We start from the raw sequence: 23,828 nt of genomic DNA on the forward strand, positions 1-23,828 counted from the left end.
CACACACACACACACACACACACACACACACACACACACACACACACACACACACACACACACACACGTGTTTGTTTCGGTCACACACAAGGAGGTCAGGGCGACTCAACCAGGAAGAGGGACAGAGGAGATTGGCACAATCTGCGCTCTGTAATTTTGACAGCACACCCTGTCAAATGGAACACACACAACAAAAACAAACAAACAAACAAACACAAACTCAAACAGATGAAACAGTGTCAACTCCAACACATGACATCATCTGATCTTGTGATTAATGATGCAGCCGCTGGGCTGTTTACTAGTCACCTAGGCCATCCTTAAAAATATTTTTGTTTGCAGTAACAGCCAAAAAAAATTAAAAATGGGTCGGTAGGTAGGTCAATATTTTTTTTTTCAAGATTCAAAGTAAAAAAAAAAGTACAATTTTGGTCATGGTGATTACGTAGGAATGAATTTACACAAATGTGCATATCGTGACGTAACTGACTGGGTCTTCAACCCGTGCCTTCAGGCGCACCATTGCAACCCTCATTCTGATGCAGGTTATATAGACCAGCCTTTCTCAAACTTCTTTGACCTGAGGCCCGGTCATGGCAGACTTTTGGGTCATAGGGCTCATCTACATGTACCCAGAAAGAAGGCTACAATAGCTCTTGGCCACGTTATATTGAAATTTGACTATACAATACTCAATGCTATACAGTGTATTATACAGTCTCTGCTCTGTTTCTAAGGAAGTTCCAAAAAACAACGTCGTTCTATTAAGTTTCGTTAAATAAATAAATAGCCTTCCAACAGGTTTAAGCGGAGCTTTGATACCAACGTTATCGATTAGTTTCAGTTTCTCTCGCGCAGACGCGCATTGAATGAATGCTCATACCACCACTTAATTGTAGGGCTCCATGTTTAATGACATCGATAGCAGAAACGTTTGTTTTCTTTTTTCGTCGATCCGCGGTTTCTTGATCAACTGCGCAGCAAATTATCAGATGAAGCACCGGGCCTAATTTCACTCCACGACTCCGCGGACCAGCAGTCTCCATGTTGCGGACCCATATTTTGAGAAATGCTGAATAGACCACAACCAATTTCAATACTCCGACACGGTCACCGTTAGACTAGGGCGAGAAGGGATGAGAAAAGATCTGGCCACAGTTCTTCCAGAACTTCGTGCCAAGTAAAAGCGTCATCAGTTTGTGTGAATGAAACGAAGCGTAGGCCATAGTGTGACATGCGTAAAACCAATGGTGTAGAGATGACGCCACAGGTTGTTTTTTTTAAGTGAGCCACGTTTGCATGTAGACAATTTATATTCACAATACTTGGGCCTACTAAAAGAAATATTATTTTATTGCATTTGTATTGGTTGTTTAGAGTAAAAAAACAAACAATCGGTCGGTATTAACGCAAGTTTACAACCGGCAAGTCGGTCGGACTAAAAGGGGAAAAAAATAAATATTTGGGTCGGTTCTAAATTGACAGGGTCGGTCGGGTTACGGCAAACGAAAATATTTTTAAGGATGGCCCTAACAGGTTTGGAAGAATAACACATGCACACACATGTGTGAGGATTAAACATTAAAGTTTAAACAGAAACTGGACACATACACACATTTGTGCAGTGTTTTGATTCTTTCCAGGCTGATGGCAGCTCATCTTGTATACATAACAGGTCCAATGCACTGAAGGACACTGTAGGAATTTCACACTGGGTTAATCTCTATAGTGGTATGACAGTTTGAGAGTTTGAGAGAGAGAGAGAGGCAAATTTCACAGCAGTACAGTAGTGAGAGAAAAGGCATGGTATTTTGGACAAATAAAGTAACTTATCAATATCAAATGGCAAAGTATCGACTTATTCAGCTGCAGACCTGCCACTTGTTATGAATCATAGGCGCAGATGGAATTAAGCTATGGAAATTTTAATCAATAAAATGCGCGTGTGTGTGTGTGTGTAAAACCAGAGAGACTCCTCATTGAGATAATACTTATTTGCTTCAGCGAGCACTACAATAAGGTTTCGAACCAAATATTGAACAGCTGGACCCATTTCCTTTTGCGGCAGATCCATAACAGTGGTCACATATTAACTAGCCAAATAGGGATCTCCCTTCAGGGCCCCCATGCATGGCGTATTACTAAGAATTATTCTCTCCTCTCAGAAACTGACCACCCTTCACTGCTCAACCATGGAACCTAAGCACCACACGTCACATTTGCCCAATGGCCCCTCGCCGCTGTCAAAGGCGCAGACTGGCAGTGGTTTTCAAATCACTGGCTTAATGGGATCAGTATTTAATATGTACACTAATGAGAACTGGAGAACGAACAGAGAGAACTGAGCTTATCTACACTGGCTGTATGTATTCTTGCTTAATGGAAAATTGAACATAGGTCAGCCAGACCTTGCTCAGGGGAGAAAAGAAATCGAAGGTGCATGCACCACAGACAATTAAGCTTTCCTCAAAACCATGTGACATCATGCTGAGGTGTGCGTGATTGAGCAAGACACAATCGGTTCTATTTTCTCATTTGATGTTTTACACTGAATTTACACATTCAAGTTTAAATATAAGGTCTAAATTAGCACAGACCTGCAGGGATTTTTGAAAACAAATTGTTTTCTTTGTCAGTGCTTCTGGGGATCTACACCTCTCTTGCTACATCTGAGAACTGACCAAACACCAGCAGCCTGAGATTGGCAGCAATCAATAACAATCACTGACAACTACCGTGCAATTTAGCATGGCATCTATACGAATGGCTAGCCAGTGTATAACTTAGCTCAACCAATAATGTAAGGGTGTCAGGAAGACCACAACTCCCCTGAGAGAGAGAGAGAGAGAGAGAGAGAGAGAGAGAGAGAGAGAGAGAGAGAGAGAGAGAGAGAGAGAGAGAGAGAGAGAGAGAGAGAGAGAGAGAGAGAGAGAGAGAGAGAGAGAGAGAGAGCGATGACGGAAATATGCCACCTGATTATTAGCTACCGCAAAGGCAAAACTCAGGGCCGTTACTGCAGCCATGTCACAGACCGACAGCCCTTCGCCAGCACCTTTGAAAAGCTCAGGGAGTCGGGAACATGTGAAAACCCACCACGACCCCGTCGTCTCCATTCTTCCTCAAGCTTCTATTAAATTGCACGAAGGCATCCTTGGTGCACAGTGTCATTACACACACACACACACACACACACGTGACTTATAGCCCAAACAGGTTGCAGATTCTCAGCACAAATAGCTAGAATGTTTTTGTGTGTGTGTGTGTGTGTAAGATATGCAAATATAATGTGCCTGTGAGTGTTTTACCAAACACTCTTCATCCATACAATTTGTACAAAGAGCAAAAGTTGCGTGAGGCATAGAGGGAGACCGACTCCTATTTATCATGTCAACTGGCAGTCAGGCAGGCAGCTTGAAGGATCTAACAGGCAGAGAGGAGTGGAGTCTTCACAGTTCATTTTCTGTCACTATCCTGTCACAGCAGTGATGAAACTCAGTCAAGCATGCTCACCTAAGAGGGAGCTTAGACTTCCATGCACACAAACACACCAACAGACAGACTGAGACACACACACACACACACACTACACACACTTTCTCCAACAAGGCCCAGTCTCTAGGGAACTACCAACTCTTCCATTCCGGTGCCTGTGCATCAGTCTCTCCCCTACATTGCTTCCATCACCAACGTGCTCTCTGTAAACAATCAATAAAATATGCAGCGCCAGTTGAACTCTTCTTTTGACCTGGTGTTTTTTAAAAAAAATTTTTTTTTTAAATAATTCACTTCTCGCGAGGCAGTTCACAGACACAATGCCGATGCCATTGCTAAAACGCCCAAAAGAGCGTCACTGCTGCAAATCTAGAGTGAGTGCATTAGGAGGAGATAAGGAAAGGAGGAGAGTCAGCTTAGTATTACAGTTAAGACACTGGAATGTTGAGACATGTTCACAGAGGGAGAAAGAGAGAGAGAGAGAGAGAGAGAGAGAGGGAGCGAGCGAGCGAGCTGCTCTCAAGCACATGGCACCAGAGGAAGGAAACTGCCAAGGGAAATTTCCATTTCAGCTGAAGTAAAAAAAGGGGGTGGTTAGAAAAATCGAAAAACAGACTCAAATAAACGGGGCAAGTGGTGGAATTCACTGGAGCACAGGCCCCTGTGGAGGATTACACTCAGTGCAAAGTTCAAAAACCTCAGCCAAACCAAAAAAATGGAAACAGAGTGAGAGAGAGGGAGAGACAGAGAGAAAGAGAGAAAGAAAAGATGGAAAAACTACAACACCTTTTACAAGAGTCTACCAACAACTAGGTTTGGTGCCATGGAGATGAAAGTGAAAGTGAAGAGGTATGTGTGGTATGGTATGTGCATGTTTTTCCTTCTTCAAAAACAATCGGGAAGAAATCCATAATTTCCTCATTTCACCCGCTACACCCACACACACACATACGACACATTCCAAAAATAGTCACAAAGTCAAATCATCAGTTTAAGCAGAGATGACCTCTCTCTATGGAATTAAATATTACATTTTACTTTAGGATAGTTGGGTAGGAAAGACCACTCTGAGAGCCCTATCCAACTGCAGACTCTTTCTCTATCTTTTCCTTGTTTCTCCTCCACTCGAAGGGCGGCAAGAAGCACTCAGATTTTTCTCAGCTGTGCGCCAGGTTTCCACGGCAGCAGAGGGCCCTTTAACAAGGCTCCTCGCAGGCCAAATGGAACCGGCCCTCAGAGCAGACCTCGCACTCCTTTCAAAATGAGCCACACGGCGCGTTGGGTACACTTTAGACTGGTGATAGAAGAGACAGAGCAAAAGGCCGAGGTCGAGCTGATACCCAACCTTATGTTCAAATATGTGCAATGTGTTCTGTGGCACAAGCTTGCAGGGTCTTTGACATCCATATTCAACTAAGCTAATGCAACTCTTCATCTTATAGCTGGGATTCAAAGAGCATATATTAGTTTTTCTTTTTTTTTCAGAAAGATTGCTCATGTTTGAAGTGGAACAAGCAACTGGTGGCATGTTCTCCACAGTGCTGCTAGGTGCTCGGATAGTCTGTTCCCTCTCCGACTGAAACATTTCCGTCAAAAGCACATCAGCATAAAGCTCACATCCAGGTAAGAGAGAGAGAGAGAGAGAGAGAGAGAGAGAGAGAGAGAGAGGGAGAGAGAGAGAGGGAGAGGGGGCTTGAAATCTGCTTCATAATCACTCTCCATCACAAATCCGCTTCCTTCCAAGGCTGCGCTCATTAACTGGAAGTATAAGTATATATAGACCCTTTCAAGAGAGTTCCATTAACAGCATCATAGTTGGCCCCACAAGACTTCCATTTTAACATTCCATATGTTATCTTAATGCAGAGGAAGTAGATTGGGAACCAAATAGAACGTTCAAGCATTGTTTTTGTTTTTATTGTTGAAAGGGTCTGTACTCTTTTGATCCCGTTTGGGAAATTTGGTCTCTGCATTTATCCCAATCCGTGAATTAGTGAAACACACACAGCACACATTGTACACACATCCCGGCGCAGTGAGCTGCCTGCAACAACAGCGGTGCTCGGGGAGCAGTGAGGGGTTAGGTGCCTTGCTCGAGGGCACTTCAGCCGTGCCTACTGGTCGGGGTTCGAACCGGCAACCCTCCGGTTACAAGTCCAAAGCGCTAACCAGTAGGCCACGGCTGCTTACAAACCACATCAGCAGACAACAAAGTAATTAGGGGCGCAAACAGCGGAGCATCACTGGAGAGTTTACAGTGTCAACTCTGACAGCATAGGGCACTCGGCCAACATCCACCGAGCCCCAAGCGCGCGTGCGCTCACTTTCTGTCGGTTTGCCTTTATGGACGGACAGCAGACCGGAGAGCCTGAATCAATAATCGTGCAAACTCTGCCCCTCCGAGAGACTAGCAGCACTTTTGTCTGAAGCCGCCGTGCATGAAATGCCACGCCGATATCCACCATCGGCCCCAAAAACACAAACAAAAACACAAACAAACACACACACACACACACACACACACACACACACACACACACACACACACACACACACACACACACACACACACACACACACACACACACACACACACACACACACACACACACACACACACACACACACACACACGAGAGCGTGGATCTACAGTATAAGAGATACATGGTGGGCCGTTGTTGGGTAGACAAGATGTACAAGATGAAGTGATGTAAACGATAAAGTGATGTACATGATGAAGTGATAAAGCCAGGAGCAGCAGCATCACGTGGGTGAAATCTGTGCCTGATAATTACAGGGGGATCCCCGACAGGCACATATCCTTTCCTGTGGCGAGCTTTGAAGTCGGGCCGAGCCCATGCTAAGAACACCTCTGCAGTGAAGACTCAACTGGAAGCCGTCAAACGAGCAAAATATTGTTTCAAACTCACAAACTCACGCCCAATACACACATGGGCAACTGTGCAGCAAACTACAGTGTATAAAGACTTTTACAGTACAGGAGACTTCATGTATGTATGCATCCATTCCAGGTTTTAGAGTCAGACCCATATTAGGTACTGACTCAGCACATACACAAAGCAGCAGGACCCTGCCCATTACCTTATGTATGGGGCATTGTTAGTGGGTAAGTGGATACCAGTAATTACTCTATTATCGAAGAGACCAAACATGACTGATAGAGTGCAGCTTTGAGTACACATGCTAAACCTAATTATTTTTCAATCTGCTATGAGCGACTGTAAGCCAGAGGAGCCATTATGGCTCGGGTCACTCTCTTCCATTGCAGTGTGCCGGCCTTATGCAACGTAGGTGAAGATACAGTACTGTTCACATATTATTACAATCAGACCCACTGGATCGGGTAGCAGTTCATTGATTGTGTGGAGAATCCTCTCTCCAATTCTTTTTATTGTGTCAGGGGCTAATAAACACAGTCTCCAAAAAACAAACAAAAAAAAAACCCTCCCGTCACTCACAACACAAAGCTGTGTATGTGTGTGTGTGTGTGTGTGTGTGTGTGTGTGTGTGTGTGTGTAGACCCTGTGCCAAAATGTAGTTATAACATGTATGCTTGGTCCAGCTTTCTACTTGGCCTCAGTACTTACTCAGTCCCCTCCCAATAGGATCTCTATGTTTCTGTCAAAACAGCAATGCAATGGAGGCAAAAGTGCAGTGTGTGTGTGTGTGTGTGTGTGTGTGTGTGTGTGTGTGTGTGTGTGTGTGTGTGTGTGAGAGAGAGAGAGACAGACAGAATGTGTTCCAAGTGTGTTTGCAACGGAGAGTTGTTGCTCTTTCCACTGCTTACAATGGGACACAAAACACACTGAACAGGGAAGCAAGCAACCTTGTCAAAGTATTTCCAAGGCCAACACTTGTAGAGTCAATCAGACAGAGAGAGGGAGGGAGGAAGGGAGGGGGAGAGAGAGAGAGAGCGAAAGAAAGAGAAAGGAGAGAGAGAGAGAGAGAGAGAGAGAGAAAGAGAAAGGAGAGAAAGGAGAGAGAGAGAAAGAGAAAGGAGAGAGAGAGAGAGAGAGAGAGAGAGAGAGAGAAAGAGAAAGGAGAGAGAGAGAGAGAGAGAGAGAGAGAGAGAGAGAAAGAGAAAGGAGAGAGAGAGAGAGAGAAAGAGAAAGGAGAGAGAGAGAGAGAGAGAAAGAGAAAGGAGAGAGAGAGAGAGAGAGAGAGAGAGAGAGAGAGAGGAGAGAGAGAGAGAGAGAGAGAGAAAGGAGAGAGATTTTCCCAGCATGAATTCTAGTCAAGCTTCACAAAGCCTCGAAGCAGAGGCCAGGATCCACTTTGCTTTTGCATGTCGTTATCGAGAGTGAAGCACTCATCAGTTGCAACAACACAATCACATGACTTCTAGCTACCAGCATCAAATGCTCCATGGCAGGTATCTGTATAGTGCTACACCTACTGAGAAAGTGTGAATGCTACGACATGGTCTACTGGGCTCACTGCAAGTGAAAATGGACATCAAGCAAAAGGTTTGCCAATGATCGTACCAATGAAAAAGCTGCTTCTATAGCTAGGGAAAGAAAGTATGGAACAGTATGTCTTTTTTAACACTGGCCTTCTAAAAATTAAATGTTCATGCAGATGACACAACAGTGACAAAAAAAAAAAAAAAAAAAAATGAGTAACACTGCATCTCAATGGGCACACATGTACTGTCACCTACCATTTCACAAAAACTCATGATTTATGGGGAGCATTAAGAAAGACTATAGGCAATGGGTATGTTGGGGAATAACATTTGAAAGAGAGGCTTAGGGAATGTTGCTGACACTGATTGGTTAAACAGCTGGAGGCTCCACGGAGAGAATTGACCAAGATTACTTGACTATGTCAACATATGCTGGGGTGTCACAACACTAAACGAATAGCCTTGAAACTGCTGTTTCACTGATTTGGCAGTCTTTTTTTCCAGGCTTTAGCATTTGAGGTAATGCTATACCATGAAATAGGCAGAATAGCACCTCATATAGGACTGTAAGCTTTTGCAGATTTAATCATAAAATGGCGTTACTTTATGCTGTTTTATTCACACTTATGCGTTTACATTTCGGGCGCTGTAACGGTAGGTTTAGTGGCTTCTTCCTGCATTCCAAGGCTAAAATCATAAGCCCGTCTGTAAGTTTCCATAATAATCTATGAGAAGCTCTTTAAGAAATAGTCAATGATTAGTGTTGTTAACTGAAAAGCTTTGATGGGAGGGAGGGGAATCAAGTATGCCGTTAGAAAATAGCCTTACTAAACGAGTCAATTATATTGAAACGTCAGAAGTGCTTCATTCATTTTGTGAGTGGTGTGGGCCTAATCATAATCAATCACAAAAAAGGAACAACCTCCCCCGTCTCTGCCACACATTCACGTGTGACAGAACAAGGTGAAGAACACATAAAGGCTTAACAAACTATAATGCACGTGTAAAAACGGAAGAATTGCTTACCCAAAAGCAGCAGTTTCACTTCCTTAGCTGCCTTGTCTCCATCCTCTCGAAGACTTTTGTCAATGATTTTGGATCTTTCGGCGGCTGCCTTGTCCTCCTGACTGACAGTACAGCCCATGGTTCCGAGTGCACGCTTCAGGGCGCCTGATGTTTGTGATAGGATTGAAGAAACGGGGGAGTGAGGCCACTGAAGGCTGAATGTCAGGCAATGGCACAATACTTTTCAAATCAAAAGCACTGTTCCGTCACTAATCGTCTTGTAAACGGCAACTTCCTCTTTCAGTGAAAACACTTCAAAATTCACAAATGAGCCAATATAAAGTCAGCTGTCGTTAAATGGTTACGTTGAACGGTCTGGCTAACCTATGCCGACAGAAACCAGAACCAGAAAGAATATTCAATTAATATTCCAACGATGTATCACGATTTAAAAAATCTTGGGTTGTTTATAGCTTATCCAAGACGAAACAGCGCACCAGCTGCTGGATTTGTCATCACGGGAAAATTTGAAATATCTCTAAAAACACATCAACAAAATCAAAAAAGTTGTCCAAATATCCAAGACAAACCTCTTGCGTGCAGCAGGTACAGCAACAAAATGGGCCACCGAAGTTCGGTGTGGAGGACTCGACTCGACTGGTTGAAATCAGATGTCAAACCGCAAGAAAAATATCTCCACGACCCTGTGGCTGAATTCTTGGGGTTTTGGTGTCCCGTTCAGTTCCCCAGTATTCAACCGTTCCAGCGTGTACCGTTAGGAAGCCAATTTATTTCAACTCGTTGTGATTTATTTCGATATTTTCGGGGCTGCCACGCCACACCCGAAGTTCCTCTCAGCTAGAAAAGCTGAAGACAGTTTAGTAAGCTTCTGGCTCGCGAACTGCCAGCCCTCCGCTACAACGCCCACTTCCTTTTGCTTGATGGGAAATGTAGGCTTGTCAGTACGTGAAGTTTCTCTTTCAGTTCCTGAACATGATTTACCATGAAATAAAATTAAAATAAAAAATCAATTAACACAGACAATCAGAGGATGAGCAGCACACGGGTTAAAACATGTAGGCCTAGGCTATTGTGTTTCTGTGTAGAAAACAAAAATGAACGGAAACATTGTAGCCTTAGGCCTATAGCCTACTGTATCACTGACGAAAATGCAAAAGTGTCTTTTTCATTTTACATAAACATGATCCCAATGCTCTATTAGCATAAATTAAGCTTATTTGATCTTTGGCACTGTAGGCTATATCAATGTGCATACGCCTACTGTGTGGAACTTCCACACTGTTTTCTCACACGGCAAATTTATGACTGGCGTCTGAAAATCTGTTTTGGGGAACCACGCAGATGTTAAAACAGTCCAGCGGTTCTTTCGTAAACATGATAGTATGCTACTCTCTGGTTCCTCATGCTTAGATGTAAAAAAATATATAATTATAGCTCAACAGTACCCTCATGTGGATTTGGAAAGCCACATCAATCATGAAGAATTAACAAAAATTCTGCTGATGTTACTGAAATCTACAATAGTAATAGCCTAATCCTATATATTTAGGGTGACAGATGTAAGATACATAAAATTAGGAAATTAAATGTCTGCTGTTGCCAGACTGATGTAAATTCACACCTTTTGTATTGTGTAATCTTTTAGGATTAGGGTAATGTTAACATCAGAAGCAGAGACATTGTGAGGGGTAATTAATAAGAAAACAGTCTGATACAGTCAAATTATGTTAAATGCTAATAAAAATTATTGGCAATTTACATTCAATAGTCAGTTTTAACCATAACATAAATCTGTGGGGTTTTAAACATAAAACCACATAACTAAATTAAATACTAGTTTATTAATATAATGATTTCAAACTGGAAACTTCTAAAAAATTGGATGACACCTCCAGACAACTCTTCTGACCTGTGGAGTAGATCAGCATCAGGCATTGCAATAAATAAACATTTCCAATATGCAGGCACCCAGGGCACAACAAAGATAGCTAAAAATACTCATCTAACTCTCGCCTAATTAGCCATAGGCAGGGGACAACTGAGATAAATTTAAGCCTCGACGACAGGGAAACCGATGAGTGTCCCCTCTGCTGGTGGCAGGCTGGTGAGGAGCGCCATGTGTTTATATAAACAGCATCACACTCCACTGCTTCCTTCCTCCCTTAGGAGCGCCACTTAACACTGTCACTGCGGACTCGCTCGTTCAGCAGTTTTAGAAGGGATAGTCAGTAAGTAGTAGTAACTGCAGCACGGCCAATAGATAGTGAAATAATAATTGGACTGTGCAGGTGAAGACTTGACACAGTATGTGTGTGTGCATCTAAATGCATGCTGTCTGTCTGTTCACTGCTGCAGGTGATGTGTAAGCTATGCATATTTAGGTAATGAAAGATGTCCAGGGTTGAGATAGTTGGTAGCAAAACTGATTGTAATGGGGGGGTTGACTGCATCTTGTCAACTATAAATATGTGTTTTACTTTGGAGGATTAAAAGTTGATATCACTGGTGTGTATGGCACATAATGCATTGCTGATAGAGTATGAAGGCTGAAGTGGTTTCATGGCAAATGTCATGTAGGCTGATAGCCACCAAGTATTCTGCTGAAACATCTCTGAGCTCCATACTTCATAATCCAGAAATCATAACATCCTAGTATAACAATTAGCTTTAACTGTCATGCTCCTATGTACAGTAGTAGAATCATGGAAGCACTACACTGCTACAGCAGTTACTATCCATCCATGCTGCTACTCTGCGATATTCCATGAACAATTAAAATGACTGTTGATTTTGACATTATTGTCAACTTGTGTTACTAAGTGAAGTGTAGCCTAATGCAGCATTTGTAAGTACATTCTGTTGGTGCAAATATGTTTTGGGGTTCATAACAAGTTAATTTTCCTGCATGTGAAGTGAAGGTAATTTATGGCTAATCGTGTTCTCCACTCCAGCCTTTAGCAGAGCATGTGCATCTGTACTGTCGCTGATGAGGGCTTCATGGACTTGGCTGGAACCACGCCACAACTTAATTTCCACAGTGGCGAGGGATAATTTGAATATCACACTGCAATCTCTTTGTGGACCTGACAGGTATTATGTGTGGGATTAGGTTTTAGAGGTGGTCCTCTTTAGTGCACCTGCAGCTGGATAGGCAGGTGTGCTGTAAGAGTGTAGTTCCTTAAAGAACCCCCGGTGACCTCCAAGAAGGTGAAGAGGTAGATTTCAGCATAATGTTATTTAATGCAATGGATGTTTTTGAGAGGGTCACTTCATTCATAGGCATCTCTGAGGTTCACAGTCAGAAGACTTTTCAGTTGTATATGAATGTAAAGATTAGAGTGTTGGGAACAATAGAATATCATCTGCTTGTACCCGTTGGGTGATCTGCAATATCTGCACACTGTCTTTGCAGTTGCATTTCATACAAAGGTTTGACTGGAGTGAAAAGTGATGTCAATGTGCAGGTGGTGTGTGTATGTTTTCTGCAGTCAATGGAAATCAGGCATGATAAAATAGTTTCTTTCTTTTTTTATTTCAACATTGTTTACAGTACAATAACTGCCAGCAATGTACTCAATGTTTGGAGATAACAGAAAATAAAGACATAAATTGAAGGCTTTTTAAAAAGCACTTTAAAAATTATTACATTTGTTTCTTTTTAATATCTGACTAAAACCTGCTCCTTCTATTTACAATGTACAAACTAGATGTGCATATTGAATATAAAGGGTTTACATTTATATACATTATTTATAAATGCTGCCACGTAAGTCAAAACTCATACAAGTTTGTTATTCACCCATATATTTTATATATATTTTCACTGAATCACAAAGGGTAAAGAGTGAAATTAATAAGACCTGGTTACCAGACACATGAAAGGTTTTTGTTGGAAATTGTCCAGACTTTCAAACATTTCCTTCCAGTGCTCATTAACAGGAACTGGTGTGCTTCACCTCTTTACATTTCTTTGAAATGTCATGTAGGCTGATAGCCACCAAGTAGCTATTATGACCTTATAAGGGACAAATCAACCATGTATTGTGCTATACATTTTATTACTTGATTCAATTTGTGCCATTTGATACAGTACAATTAAGATGAAGTTTAACTGCCACTGTGAGTTTAAGTGCTAACGTTTTGCTCTTGAAATGTGAACCAATCAACATGCTCAAGTTTTTTTTTTTTTTTTTTTATCAGGAATTAGTACTGAACCTTGTCTGAGAATCTTCTCCCCTCACTGCCAGTCTGTCTAACATGAATGACTCTGACGGGTCTGGTTCATTTCCAACAAGAGGATCAAAGCAGAGGGACAAATCCTCAAAAATCATCACAAATGCAGCAAGAATGAGACCATGATACACCGGAGGTGGCAGAAGACCTCACATATAAAATGAGAGAAGGAAATGATATTGACCAACATGTCTCTGAATACTGACACGTACGCACACACACAAATGGTCACAGGAATCCATGACCAAGGGGAGAAAGAGGTTTTGTGGTACAAACCATTTTTTTTTTTATTTGTTGACAAAATAAACATTAAAATATATATCAAAAATATCAGGAACACTATTATTACCAAACTCTGTGCTGTAAGGATGTGCATATCCAACATGGAAAAAGACAACGTTAAGTCTTCTCAGATGCTAAAGAAGAAAAATACTCTGAACCACTCAGGGATGAAGAAGCCTATGCAATGGTCTTCATTGATTTTTTAAGCCTCCTTCTTGTCATTTTCCTTAGTGTGCTTGGAGCGCAGGGGGGAGAAACTGACTGACATTTTGCTCCAGGCCTTCAAACTGATCCGAGATTAATAATGCAATTAAACACATGGTCCATCAATCCATTGGAAACCTCACAAAACTCATCTAAAAAAGTACCACGGTTTAATACACCTACTTTATGTTTATAGTTTTTAGTATTTTCTTTTTCCTCATCTTTTTTTTAATAATATTCACTGATCCTTACAGGACATCCACTGAATGAGTCTTACAGTTTTCCCAGTACTTTAAGGACGAGGACGGAAATCACATCACAATGTTAACACTGTAAATGACAATGGCCGCTTAAAATGGGGCAGCACAGACAATTTGGGACGGTAAGCACTGATTATAATAAAAAATAAAAAAAACATTCTTGTACCATGTTAGACGACAAATTCAACATTTTCTGAGAGCAGTTTCTTGTGCCTTATTAAGAATTTCAATACCACATTTCACTTAAAGATTAGTTGAACGATACAGCCCATATGCCATGTAATTATGCCTACAAAACACATTACCCTATGAGTACTTGTACACAACATAATTTCACCCAGTCAGTTGATTAATGGCTCTATGATGTTGTGCTTTAGGATGAAAGTGCTATAGCTAATATCTCGTCACAGCTACACAGCCATGCATTACAGACAGGCAGTGACCTTTGCTGAATGAGGTCAAACCTAACAAAATTCAATCCAATTTCAAACCTTAATCCCATAGTTTTTTTTATTCTGCCACTCGAGTTTGGCTGAGCAGAAAAAGCCCTAATCCCTCACGATGTGTGGGTGGACCTAAAAAACTAGTGCTGCAATCATACCTGCCAACACACACACACACACACACACACACACACACACACACACACACACACACACAAACACACACACACACACACATCCACGCCCCCACACACGCATGCACATTATGCACACAGATACCACATAGACGGGAAAACACACAGCAGCTGCTAAAGTCTTGAGAACAACTCAGCCTTTAGCTGAGTTGAATCTCTAATAAGCAAAACTGTTTACATATATCCTCCTTAAACTCTCCTTAAGAAGAGAGGACCCTGTAAATTCATTTATATACTTTATCTATATACTTTTGTTTATATACTTATACACTTTTTGGTTATCTCTGACTACTTTCTGTCTAATACTCAGAAACAACAAGATAACACCACCACACAACCACCGCCATGGAAAAAAACCCAAAGTCACCAGTCAATACTCACCAAAACCAACTGACCTTTTCACAAAACAAACAGCATCTGTTTACAGTGACATAATGGCGGCCATCGTGAATCAGAGGTTACAAGTGTTTTCAACCCAAACATAGAGATACTGATATACAGGACACAGCTAAAAACACACATGAGATCAGAAGATGTTCTTGAAATAACTAGGAACTTTCCAGAACAGAGTGTCATTGACATTGATATGCTTTCCTGGAAGAAGAGTAAATAAGAAGCAAGATGAAGCTCAGATGCCACTGAGCCAGAATGCTTTTATGAGATATAGACACAGACTCCTGTTTTTTGTATCAAGTGTAACCCTAAAGTCTGCACACCGTTTGTATGTATGCTACATACATGTTGACACCGCTCACATATTTCATAAATGTATCTAAACTAGATGTGACTAACACAGTGGGGTGCACCATGACAACAACAAAACAAAACTACCAAAAAACAAAAAACAAAAGGCTATGTTGCCACAGAAAGAAGTAGTCTGTCAGCTAGCTTTCCTGGTCAAGCCCTTCCTTCAGCTATTGCACAGAATATTGCCATGTGCTAGAGCAGTGGTTCTTAAACTGGGGGTCGCCAAAAATATTGGAGGGGTCGCAAAATGATTTGCACTCTGGATTAAAGACATTTTTCTAAAGGGTGCCATTGCCATAATGCCTTTGGTGTTGATATAGCCTACCTATGAGAGAAGACATTCTCTGCCTCTGCTTCAAAATGTTTAAGAACCACTGTGCTAGAGGATAATAATAAGTTATTACAGTTGACTGTTGCACCACAGGTACATAGACTACTATGAAAGCACACTCACGCAGCCTCCCTTCCTTCGAGGCTCTGGTTCTCCCAAAGACACTCCATAGATGACCGTGGTTCCGCATTTGTGTAGGTGAGAGGTTATAACAAAGAGACACGCAAAACAAAACAAAACAAAAAAAAAACATTGAGTGTTCCTACTCAGTCATGGGAGATGAGAAATGGGACCAGTTTTTTTTTTTTTAGCAAATCTGCTTGAGAGGTGAGACACCCTTTGCTCGGAGAGAATGCACCATCTTTTTCTGTCCTGGAAAGTTGGGATTGCTTATTTTGGAGCAGGGTAACTTTGGCGGGCACCTTCACACGGACACAGAGACGAACACAGACACCGTGGCTCTGAGTGGAAGCCAAGGACACGAGGAACTAACGTTTTGAAATGACTGCAATAACTATCCAGGCTTCTGAATGCCCCTGCTGTACACTGGCCTTGTCTCAACTTTCCACAGAGAGAGAGAACGAGAACGAGAGAGACAGAGATAGAGACAGAGAGAGAGAGAGAGAGAAAGAGAGAGAGTGCATTCTCTACAATAATGACTCAAAATGATACACAGGAGATACAAATTAAATTATAAAAACAAAACACCCCACTTGCACATGATGGTGGGAAGGGCTTAGTGACCACTGCTGGCTTTACTGCTCCCTGTTGTCCAATCGATGATGATGAAACTCAAGCTCATTATCATAAACAGGATGCCAAGGATGGCAAAACAGATGGCCTGCAAAACAGAGAGAAAAAGAGTGAGAGAATAGAAACAGAATAAAAAAAAAAAAAACATGAGACGAGCAAAAGAAAGAGACAGAGACAAAGGGAGGGAGTGAAAAAGGAAAAAGGAACACAAAAGAAAAAAAAACAGATCATATCTGAGAGACAGACAGTGAGAGAGAACTTGAGAAAGGGAAGCACATTCGGATACGAGAAGAGACAGACACAGGGTCCATTGAGGACCCGAGTTACTCATGGGTCTAGCCTGTCACATCGCCCGTCCCTCAGATCAATGCAACATCGGTCTACTGCCCGCACTCTCATTTCTGTGTCCTTACTCCACACATGCTGCGCCCACATTTCAATCCAATCCTGTTCTCTGATTTAGTCCCCACCTCCATAAGCACGGCTCTGACAGCACATTCACTCTAAGTTACTGAGTTGAGTGCTGTCAATAGACCTTTTTTTTTTACAGCAGCCATTTTGACATGAAATAGTAGGGCAAGCACAGGTGTTACAATCACGCCAATGTAGAATCAGAACCTTAATTAATGTCATATGTAACAGCTGTGCCTGCCCTCTATTTCATGTCAAAATGGTTGCAGTGAAAAAGGTCCATATCATCAGCTGTACGAGTGGTTATGGCCCACTGGACATTAAAGGAAATGCATCAAATACATGGATTTGATGCATTTAGCAAAGGCCAAAAATAATCAGGCAGAGTGGAGGGGGCCGTGAGGGATTTGGTCCCTTCTGACAGGGTAATGTTCTGGGCCTTATTTGATTAATGCATATACCCTACTGGAATTGTTTGGGGGGAATGCTACAGCCATCCCAGCTTTTCACCCACTAGCAGTGGCACTGGGCGTGGGCGCTAGCCTGGGGGGAATTAGAGGAATGATATTCCTCTCTCCCTTGCAAAATCGAAGCCATTACATTTTTATGGCTAGCAAGCGACCCTTGAGGCAAGTATATGAGCAACTCTGATGAGAAACATAACTCAGAGAAATGGTCAACAGCTACTTTCCAACAGCGAGCGTTTATTTCTCATAGGCAAAGACATTATTAAAACCTACTGACCTACGTTCCCTAACGTTGCCTTTAATTCGCCAAAAAAAAAAGCTCACCGAAAAAGAAGAAGGATTCACTGGCCTGTTCTTCTTCAGTGAGTTTTTTTTTGGCAGTCTGCAAACGGAGTGCATTACCACCACCATCTGCTGGACTGAGGTGTAATGGCAAGTGTACCCTTTAGCCTCGTTCTGGCCGCCGGGTGAATAAGGCAAATGCCGATGCTGCCCCACAATGCTACCCACATATGTCTCCAGTGTATCATCTAATAATCATCAAGCTAATAGTTTAAAACAGGCCATACTAAGTATGTCGTTCTGAGTTCTAAGTACTGTCGTTCCTCCTCCACTACTACCCTGCCCTAGGGGTAAAAGCCCACACCTAGGTAACAGGTGCAGGGCAGTGAGCCGGCCAGTTAGTGAGGAAAGAGAGACGAGACACTCACCAGAATCTTGGGAGGAGAGCGCAGAGGTTCGTCCTCTTTGGGCACGATGCGGATGTAGAAGACCGCAGGGAAGATGAAGATTAGACAGGGGGCAGACGTGGCACCTGTGAAGATGGAGAGATGGAGAGGGAGACAAAGGGGAGGGGGGAGGGCACAGGTGGAGGGGAGAGAGAAAAAGAGGGGGAAAGAGGGGGAGTGGGAAAAAAGAGAAAACCTTGCATCAAGTTCTGAAAAGTAAAATGTAAGGCTGGTAGAGCCTCTGCTGGTTAGAAAGAGGTAGTGCTGCCCGAGAGGTCCTAGTGCCATAAGGCGAGGTGCCAGAGCATGCCTGATTCCAAGAAATGTCCCGTCATTTAACAAGCAAAGTCTCCTGTCTTCTCTCCTTAACAATCACCCTGTCCGATATCATGACTAATGCTGACTTCACATTCATTATGTGTTTGTAATGTTCATAAAAAACATACCCAAAAGAACATTACTTTGAGAACAATTTGCTAAATTTGAGATATATTCCATTTTGCGGTACATTGATTCATAACCAATCATCTCAGGGACAAATAGCTCATCCAAAACTTATAGAGCACCAAAAGACCCAAATCATATGACATTTAAATCCCAAGATGTGACATTTCTTAGCTGTCAACATATTAGCCCCGTGAACTAACAAATTCACTAATGTTCTTAGAACTATAGTCAAGCTACAATGCACGTGAGAGAACCAAATAATTTCGCTGAAGACAGAAATCTGTGTATAGGCCTGGACAGAGGGGTTAATAGATTGAAACACAGACATGTATTGTGTGTGTGTGTTCCTCTGATATCGCCGCCCTGCTCGAGTGCTAAGCTGATTATCTCTTTCTTCTGTTCTGTATTTTAGTACTCTATTCCATTTCCATGGATTATGGAAAAAAAGTTGAGTCCCATAGGTTAACCTGAGGTGACTTTGCGGCATACAAACAAGGTCAGTGTTCTTGTGTTCTAAGGGAAAGGTCAGTCTAAACCGATAGAGGCATGAGGTATAAACTTTAAAACTGGGACAAAACGTCCTACAGTAAAAAAAAAATCCAGACACTGGTTGCATAACCAAACCAAGAAAAAGTTGCTCTATAGAAAGCATTCCTCAGCCGATTACATAGCTTTTCCACACATTCATCGGTGTAAGTATACTTTTATAAGCTTAAGAGACTTATTGGATCAGAGTCGCTAGCAAGATGAAAGGAAGTTTAAGGTATGTGAACTACAGTGGGAGGTTGATGGTGTTGTACTGGCTGAAGAATGACACTGTATGCCCACACACACACACACACACATTAAACTGTAACAGCACATAGTAATGGGGGGGGGGGGGATCCTCAGAGCACATGGAGATAGCCACAGATCGGTCAGTGAGTTTACCGTCTGTGGGGTGAAATCAAACAGCGGAGCACAAAAGTTACAACAATTCTTGTAATAAAAACTGTAAAACTGTGGTTTGTGTTACTGTGAGCCTGGCTCTTTGGCTCTGATGGTCAAGCTGCAGGTATAGCACCCCCTGAAACCCTGATTTGAGGCTCTCTCCCTTCGCTACAGTTAAAACATATCATTTCAGTTGTAGCTAATTATCACCCTTCCCAGAAAGTAAATAAAAAAAAAGAAAGATTGTGCTGTAGTGATGCACTCGGGTTGAACTAGGACAGCCCCACTCACCAATAAACCCAAAGATGCCGAGGATGTTGGGGGCGAAGATAACTAGCAGGTTGATGATGGTGAGCAGAACAAAGGCGATGGCAATGTGCCTCGGCCAAAAGAAGGTCTTGTTGGGGAACAGCATCTGCTGGATGGCCCGACGAACCTGTAGGGGGAGGAGCTCTCATGAGACTTCTCATGAGACTTCACATCACACTGTCAAGCTTATTGTGCTGTACATATATCATGTTATATTCATAATATAATATAATATAATATAATATAATATAATATAATATAATATAATATAATATAATATAATATACCACCCAACAATCTCACATACAACACCAATTAATTAGAAATAGACCAACTCTTAGATTTAGAATAAATGTTTAGAGTAAGTGTGATTGCTTTTAATAGCATTCATCAGTTCAGTTCCAAGCTACCAGAGACAAACTATGAGCCATCTCTCTTAGGGTACAGCCATGAGCCAGCTCCCTGGGTGATCAGTGCTCACACCAAAGGCGTGTTTGAGTGTGTGAGTGTGCAATGACACGGTGGGGGTTGATGACTCACCGGGAAGAGCACTATGGGTACGGTGAGCGTGACGGCTGTGAGCACAGCAACACGCACACACAGGATGAGGGTGTCGTACGGATCAATTCTGCTGTAGGTGTGCAGAAGCTCAGACTCTACTCTCTCTGTTGGGGGGAGAGAGAGAGGGAGAGAGAGAGAGAGAGAAGGAGAGAGAGACAGAGGGAATGAAGAGAGACTCCATTTATATCAATAATGAGAATGAAGACAGTCTTGGACACATACAGGGTGCTGATTGTATTGATTGAGATGAACCACAGATACTGCATCTGCAATCAGCAGATCAAACGGATCACACCAAGAAATAGGGCTTTGTTAAGGAGTCTGTGTCTCTGTGAAATGCCATCTAGATTAGCTGAGTTTCTTGGATTAGATCATTTCTTGATATGTCCTGAACATAGCCCAATTGATGTCCTGAACACAGCCCTATTTGTTGATAAAAATCAAACCACAAAATAAATCTCTTCAGCATTAACCAAAAAGATCACATGTATTTTCGGTCTGTGAACCCTTGTTTCGGCTCACATTGTTCTTAAGGCCTAAGGTTATGCCACAGAGATTCATGAAGAGTTCTTAACATTCGAGGGGTTCAGATAATCCATGCCACTCAGCATAACACAGCACACAGTCAGGGCCAAGTGGGAGAAATGTGTGAGAAACCAGTACCGACATTTGTGATTGGTCCAAGAGGTTCACACTGACCAATCATGCGTCACGATATTGATTTTGCACACAGCCCAGGCTTCAGTAGACATAATGAATGGCCAGTAGAGGGAGCGGTGACACCATTGGGGATCACTGCCACCCCTTCATAAACATAAATAAGCAATTCAAAAACAAGGAAATACAAACAATAACAAACTGTGGGAAACTGGGACAAAGCTTAATATGATTACACTGCTTTTGTCCCGCCACCGGTGACTTCACCGCAACCCCCAGACAGCCATTCAACACCAAATGAAATTAGAAAATGAAGGCACGTCTGTTCCAGAACATTCCTATAAATATCACAGACAGCCTCCTCCACTTGCTGATAACCATTCACCATAAGAGGAGAGGTTTACAAGGGTGACCTGACCTGCTGTAAACCTCTTCTTTGTTTTTCCTTGCTTAGTTTTGGCAATGGTCAATGAGTGCATTGGCATGACTGAGGCTAAAGCAATGTGGCCAAGTGAAAGTAAGGGATGATTATAGAGAGGCAACGAAAGAAGAGAGGAGAGGACAGAGAGAGAGACGGAGGAAAGCGTCCGAGATGGAGAATGGTCATGGCAGGTGGCCAGGCCTCACCATAGAAGGTCAGATATCCAAACAGAGCAGCCAGGAAGTACATGGTGTACATGACTGCAATGGAGATGTTGGACACATGCTGCATCTTTTTCTTGGTGGGGCTGAAATCAAGAGAATATCGTGATGTGATGAAGAACCTAACCAGTCCCTGCGCACAAAACAACAACCTCACAACCTCTCTCTCTCTCTCTCTCTCTCTCTCTCTCTCACACACACAGATACTGTACACATCCACACACCCACACATACATACACACGCACACGCGTACACACGCATGGACGCACGCACGCGCACACACACACACATACACACGCATGCATACACGCATACACATACACACACACACACACCACAAACACACAACACACTTAAAATGCCAGCTTGAGCCTAAGGACTATTTTTACTTGGCCAGTCAAGTCACATACATCTCTGACAAGCAGGCCATTGCTGTTGTTTTTTTATCTCTCTTTCTTTTCATTTTTAATCAGTGCTGCTGTTGCTATGGTTAATCAGTAGTTCAACATGCTCCTACGACTGTAGCATTCTTAAAGTAGGTCATGGTAAACAAACTCAGTCCAGCTGGGAGGTCAGAGGGGTCAGAGTGGGGCATGTGACTGTAGTGACAGATGAACAGGACGATGTGGAGTTGGACTTGCAGCCTCCGAACTGCACCACCCATTCGCCTGCCTTTGCCTTTTGGCATGAAGAGAAAGAGAGGGGGGGTGGGGGGTGCAATGCAGCAGGGTTATCTGGGAAAAAAGAAGGTTGGGAGGGAGGGGGGATGCGGTGAGGGTGCAGTGGGGGTGCAGGAAGGAGGCACCTACTTGCGCAGCTCTGTGTAGATGGGCAGGACTTCGGGGTGGCACACGAAAGCGAATGCCAGGATGGGGATTGTATAGGCTGTCTGTAAGGGAAATAAGAAGAAAAAAACAGAGAGAACATTGAGGTCACCATGGATACAGCAGCACCAAACGGAGGTCTCTGTACCACCAACTAAAGGCTGTTGCACCCAGGGGCACTCCACAGAGGGCTAATTGTTGCTGTGATTAAGTTGGCCCTGGAAGCCACCCAGCCAAGGTTTCATTGGCCATGTGTGGCCTGCGTTCATGTGCAAGGTGGGGGGGGGGGGGTCTGGCCTGATTCAGCTAAGAATCGTCTTTCTCACACTTTTCACTGTGACAGCTGGACAGGCACATATGGGCCCAGAAGAGTCCGACACTGAGGCTGCAAGAGAGAACTGGTCAGTCTGTCTGGCTAACTTGACACCCTGACCTGACAGGAAGAACAAGGTGTGTGTTGCTGAGGAAATGTCTGGCGGGCTGGAATAGTTGTCAAGACTGATGAATTCCTTAGCACTGTGGTGGTTGCCATTTCATAACCAAATTTGGCAAGCTGGTCACTGGAGCACAACCAGAGCAAGTTTGATGAAAAGCAAAAATATGTGTGTGTGTGTGTTGTGTGTTTGTGTGTGTATGTGTGTGTGTGTGTGTGTGTGTGTGTGTGTGTGTGTGTATGTAGCTCTCCACACACATTTAAATGTCTTACTGCAGACTTGGCCAGCCAACAAGCAATGCCTACTGAGCCACAACAACACTATTACAATGTAAATGTCTGCATTGTAATTTTAATGTGTCATACTGTAGCTCTCAATATCAGTGTGCACACAATATATTCTACTGGTTTCAGCTTCCACTTTCAAGGCTGGTGAAGATTGATGGCACACTAAACAGAACCACACTTTGGGAGTTCTTCAAATACCACCTCATGCTGCAGTGTAGGGCTGGGATAAACGATTATTTTTTAAACGATTAATCTAGCGATTATTTTTTTGATGCATCGATTAATCTAACGATTCATTTTTTCAGTCCGATTTGATTTCGATTCGATTATCTCCCCATTAATTCACTAATAGCAACGTATACATGTTTATTTACATATCTGAATGAAAAAAAACATAAATTCTTTAATATTGTAATATATGTTTATTGCTATTAAGATTCCAAAATAAAAGACTATACAAGTGCAAAGTAATGCATTATTAGTCAGAGGTAGCATTCAATAAATTTCAGTAGTGTATGCCTAATTGAGTGCCTGTCATTTTAAGACGTTCGTGTGGGAATCCTTGCAATTAACGTTAACACAGTTAAAAGACTGCTGATGTGTGGATGCAATTCATAATGTAGTTAGTTCAAATAACGGTTCGTACTTCTCCTTTGGACAAGCATTTTTGAGTCTTGGAAAACACTTTTCCATTTAAATCGGGATTTTGCAAACATTCAGAGTCAATAAAATGAACCCT

General features: G+C 42.5%; 2 protein-coding genes across 6 annotated transcripts in view; both read right to left on the reverse strand.

The window, feature by feature from the left end:
• Window positions 1–9,820, reverse strand: part of LOC121706558 (guanine nucleotide-binding protein G(i) subunit alpha-2-like) — a 78,403-nt gene extending 68,583 nt beyond the window's left edge. Inside the window, exons 1-2 of the mRNA XM_042088382.1 lie at window positions 9,514–9,820; window positions 8,945–9,088 (exon numbers count right to left, since the gene is read on the reverse strand). Of these exons, the coding sequence (XP_041944316.1) occupies window positions 8,945–9,062 (118 nt within the window). The 5' untranslated portion in view covers window positions 9,063–9,088; window positions 9,514–9,820. The remainder of the gene's footprint in view (window positions 1–8,944; window positions 9,089–9,513) is intronic.
• A 5,793-nt stretch (window positions 9,821–15,613) lies between these two features.
• LOC121706557 (sodium-coupled neutral amino acid transporter 3-like) overlaps window positions 15,614–23,828 on the reverse strand; it is a 48,623-nt gene continuing 40,408 nt past the window's right edge. For all 5 annotated transcript variants that reach the window (XM_042088378.1, XM_042088379.1, XM_042088377.1 and 2 more), the window contains 6 exons: window positions 22,354–22,433; window positions 21,529–21,629; window positions 20,224–20,348; window positions 19,666–19,810; window positions 17,980–18,083; window positions 15,614–16,479 (listed from right to left, as the gene is read on the reverse strand). In XM_042088378.1, coding sequence (XP_041944312.1) covers window positions 16,375–16,479; window positions 17,980–18,083; window positions 19,666–19,810; window positions 20,224–20,348; window positions 21,529–21,629; window positions 22,354–22,433 — 660 coding nt within the window. In that variant the 3' untranslated portion in view covers window positions 15,614–16,374. The remainder of the gene's footprint in view (window positions 16,480–17,979; window positions 18,084–19,665; window positions 19,811–20,223; window positions 20,349–21,528; window positions 21,630–22,353; window positions 22,434–23,828) is intronic.

Source organism: Alosa sapidissima, chromosome 4 (genome assembly GCF_018492685.1).
Source record: "Alosa sapidissima isolate fAloSap1 chromosome 4, fAloSap1.pri, whole genome shotgun sequence".
Classification (NCBI taxonomy): Eukaryota; Metazoa; Chordata; class Actinopteri; order Clupeiformes; family Clupeidae; genus Alosa; species Alosa sapidissima.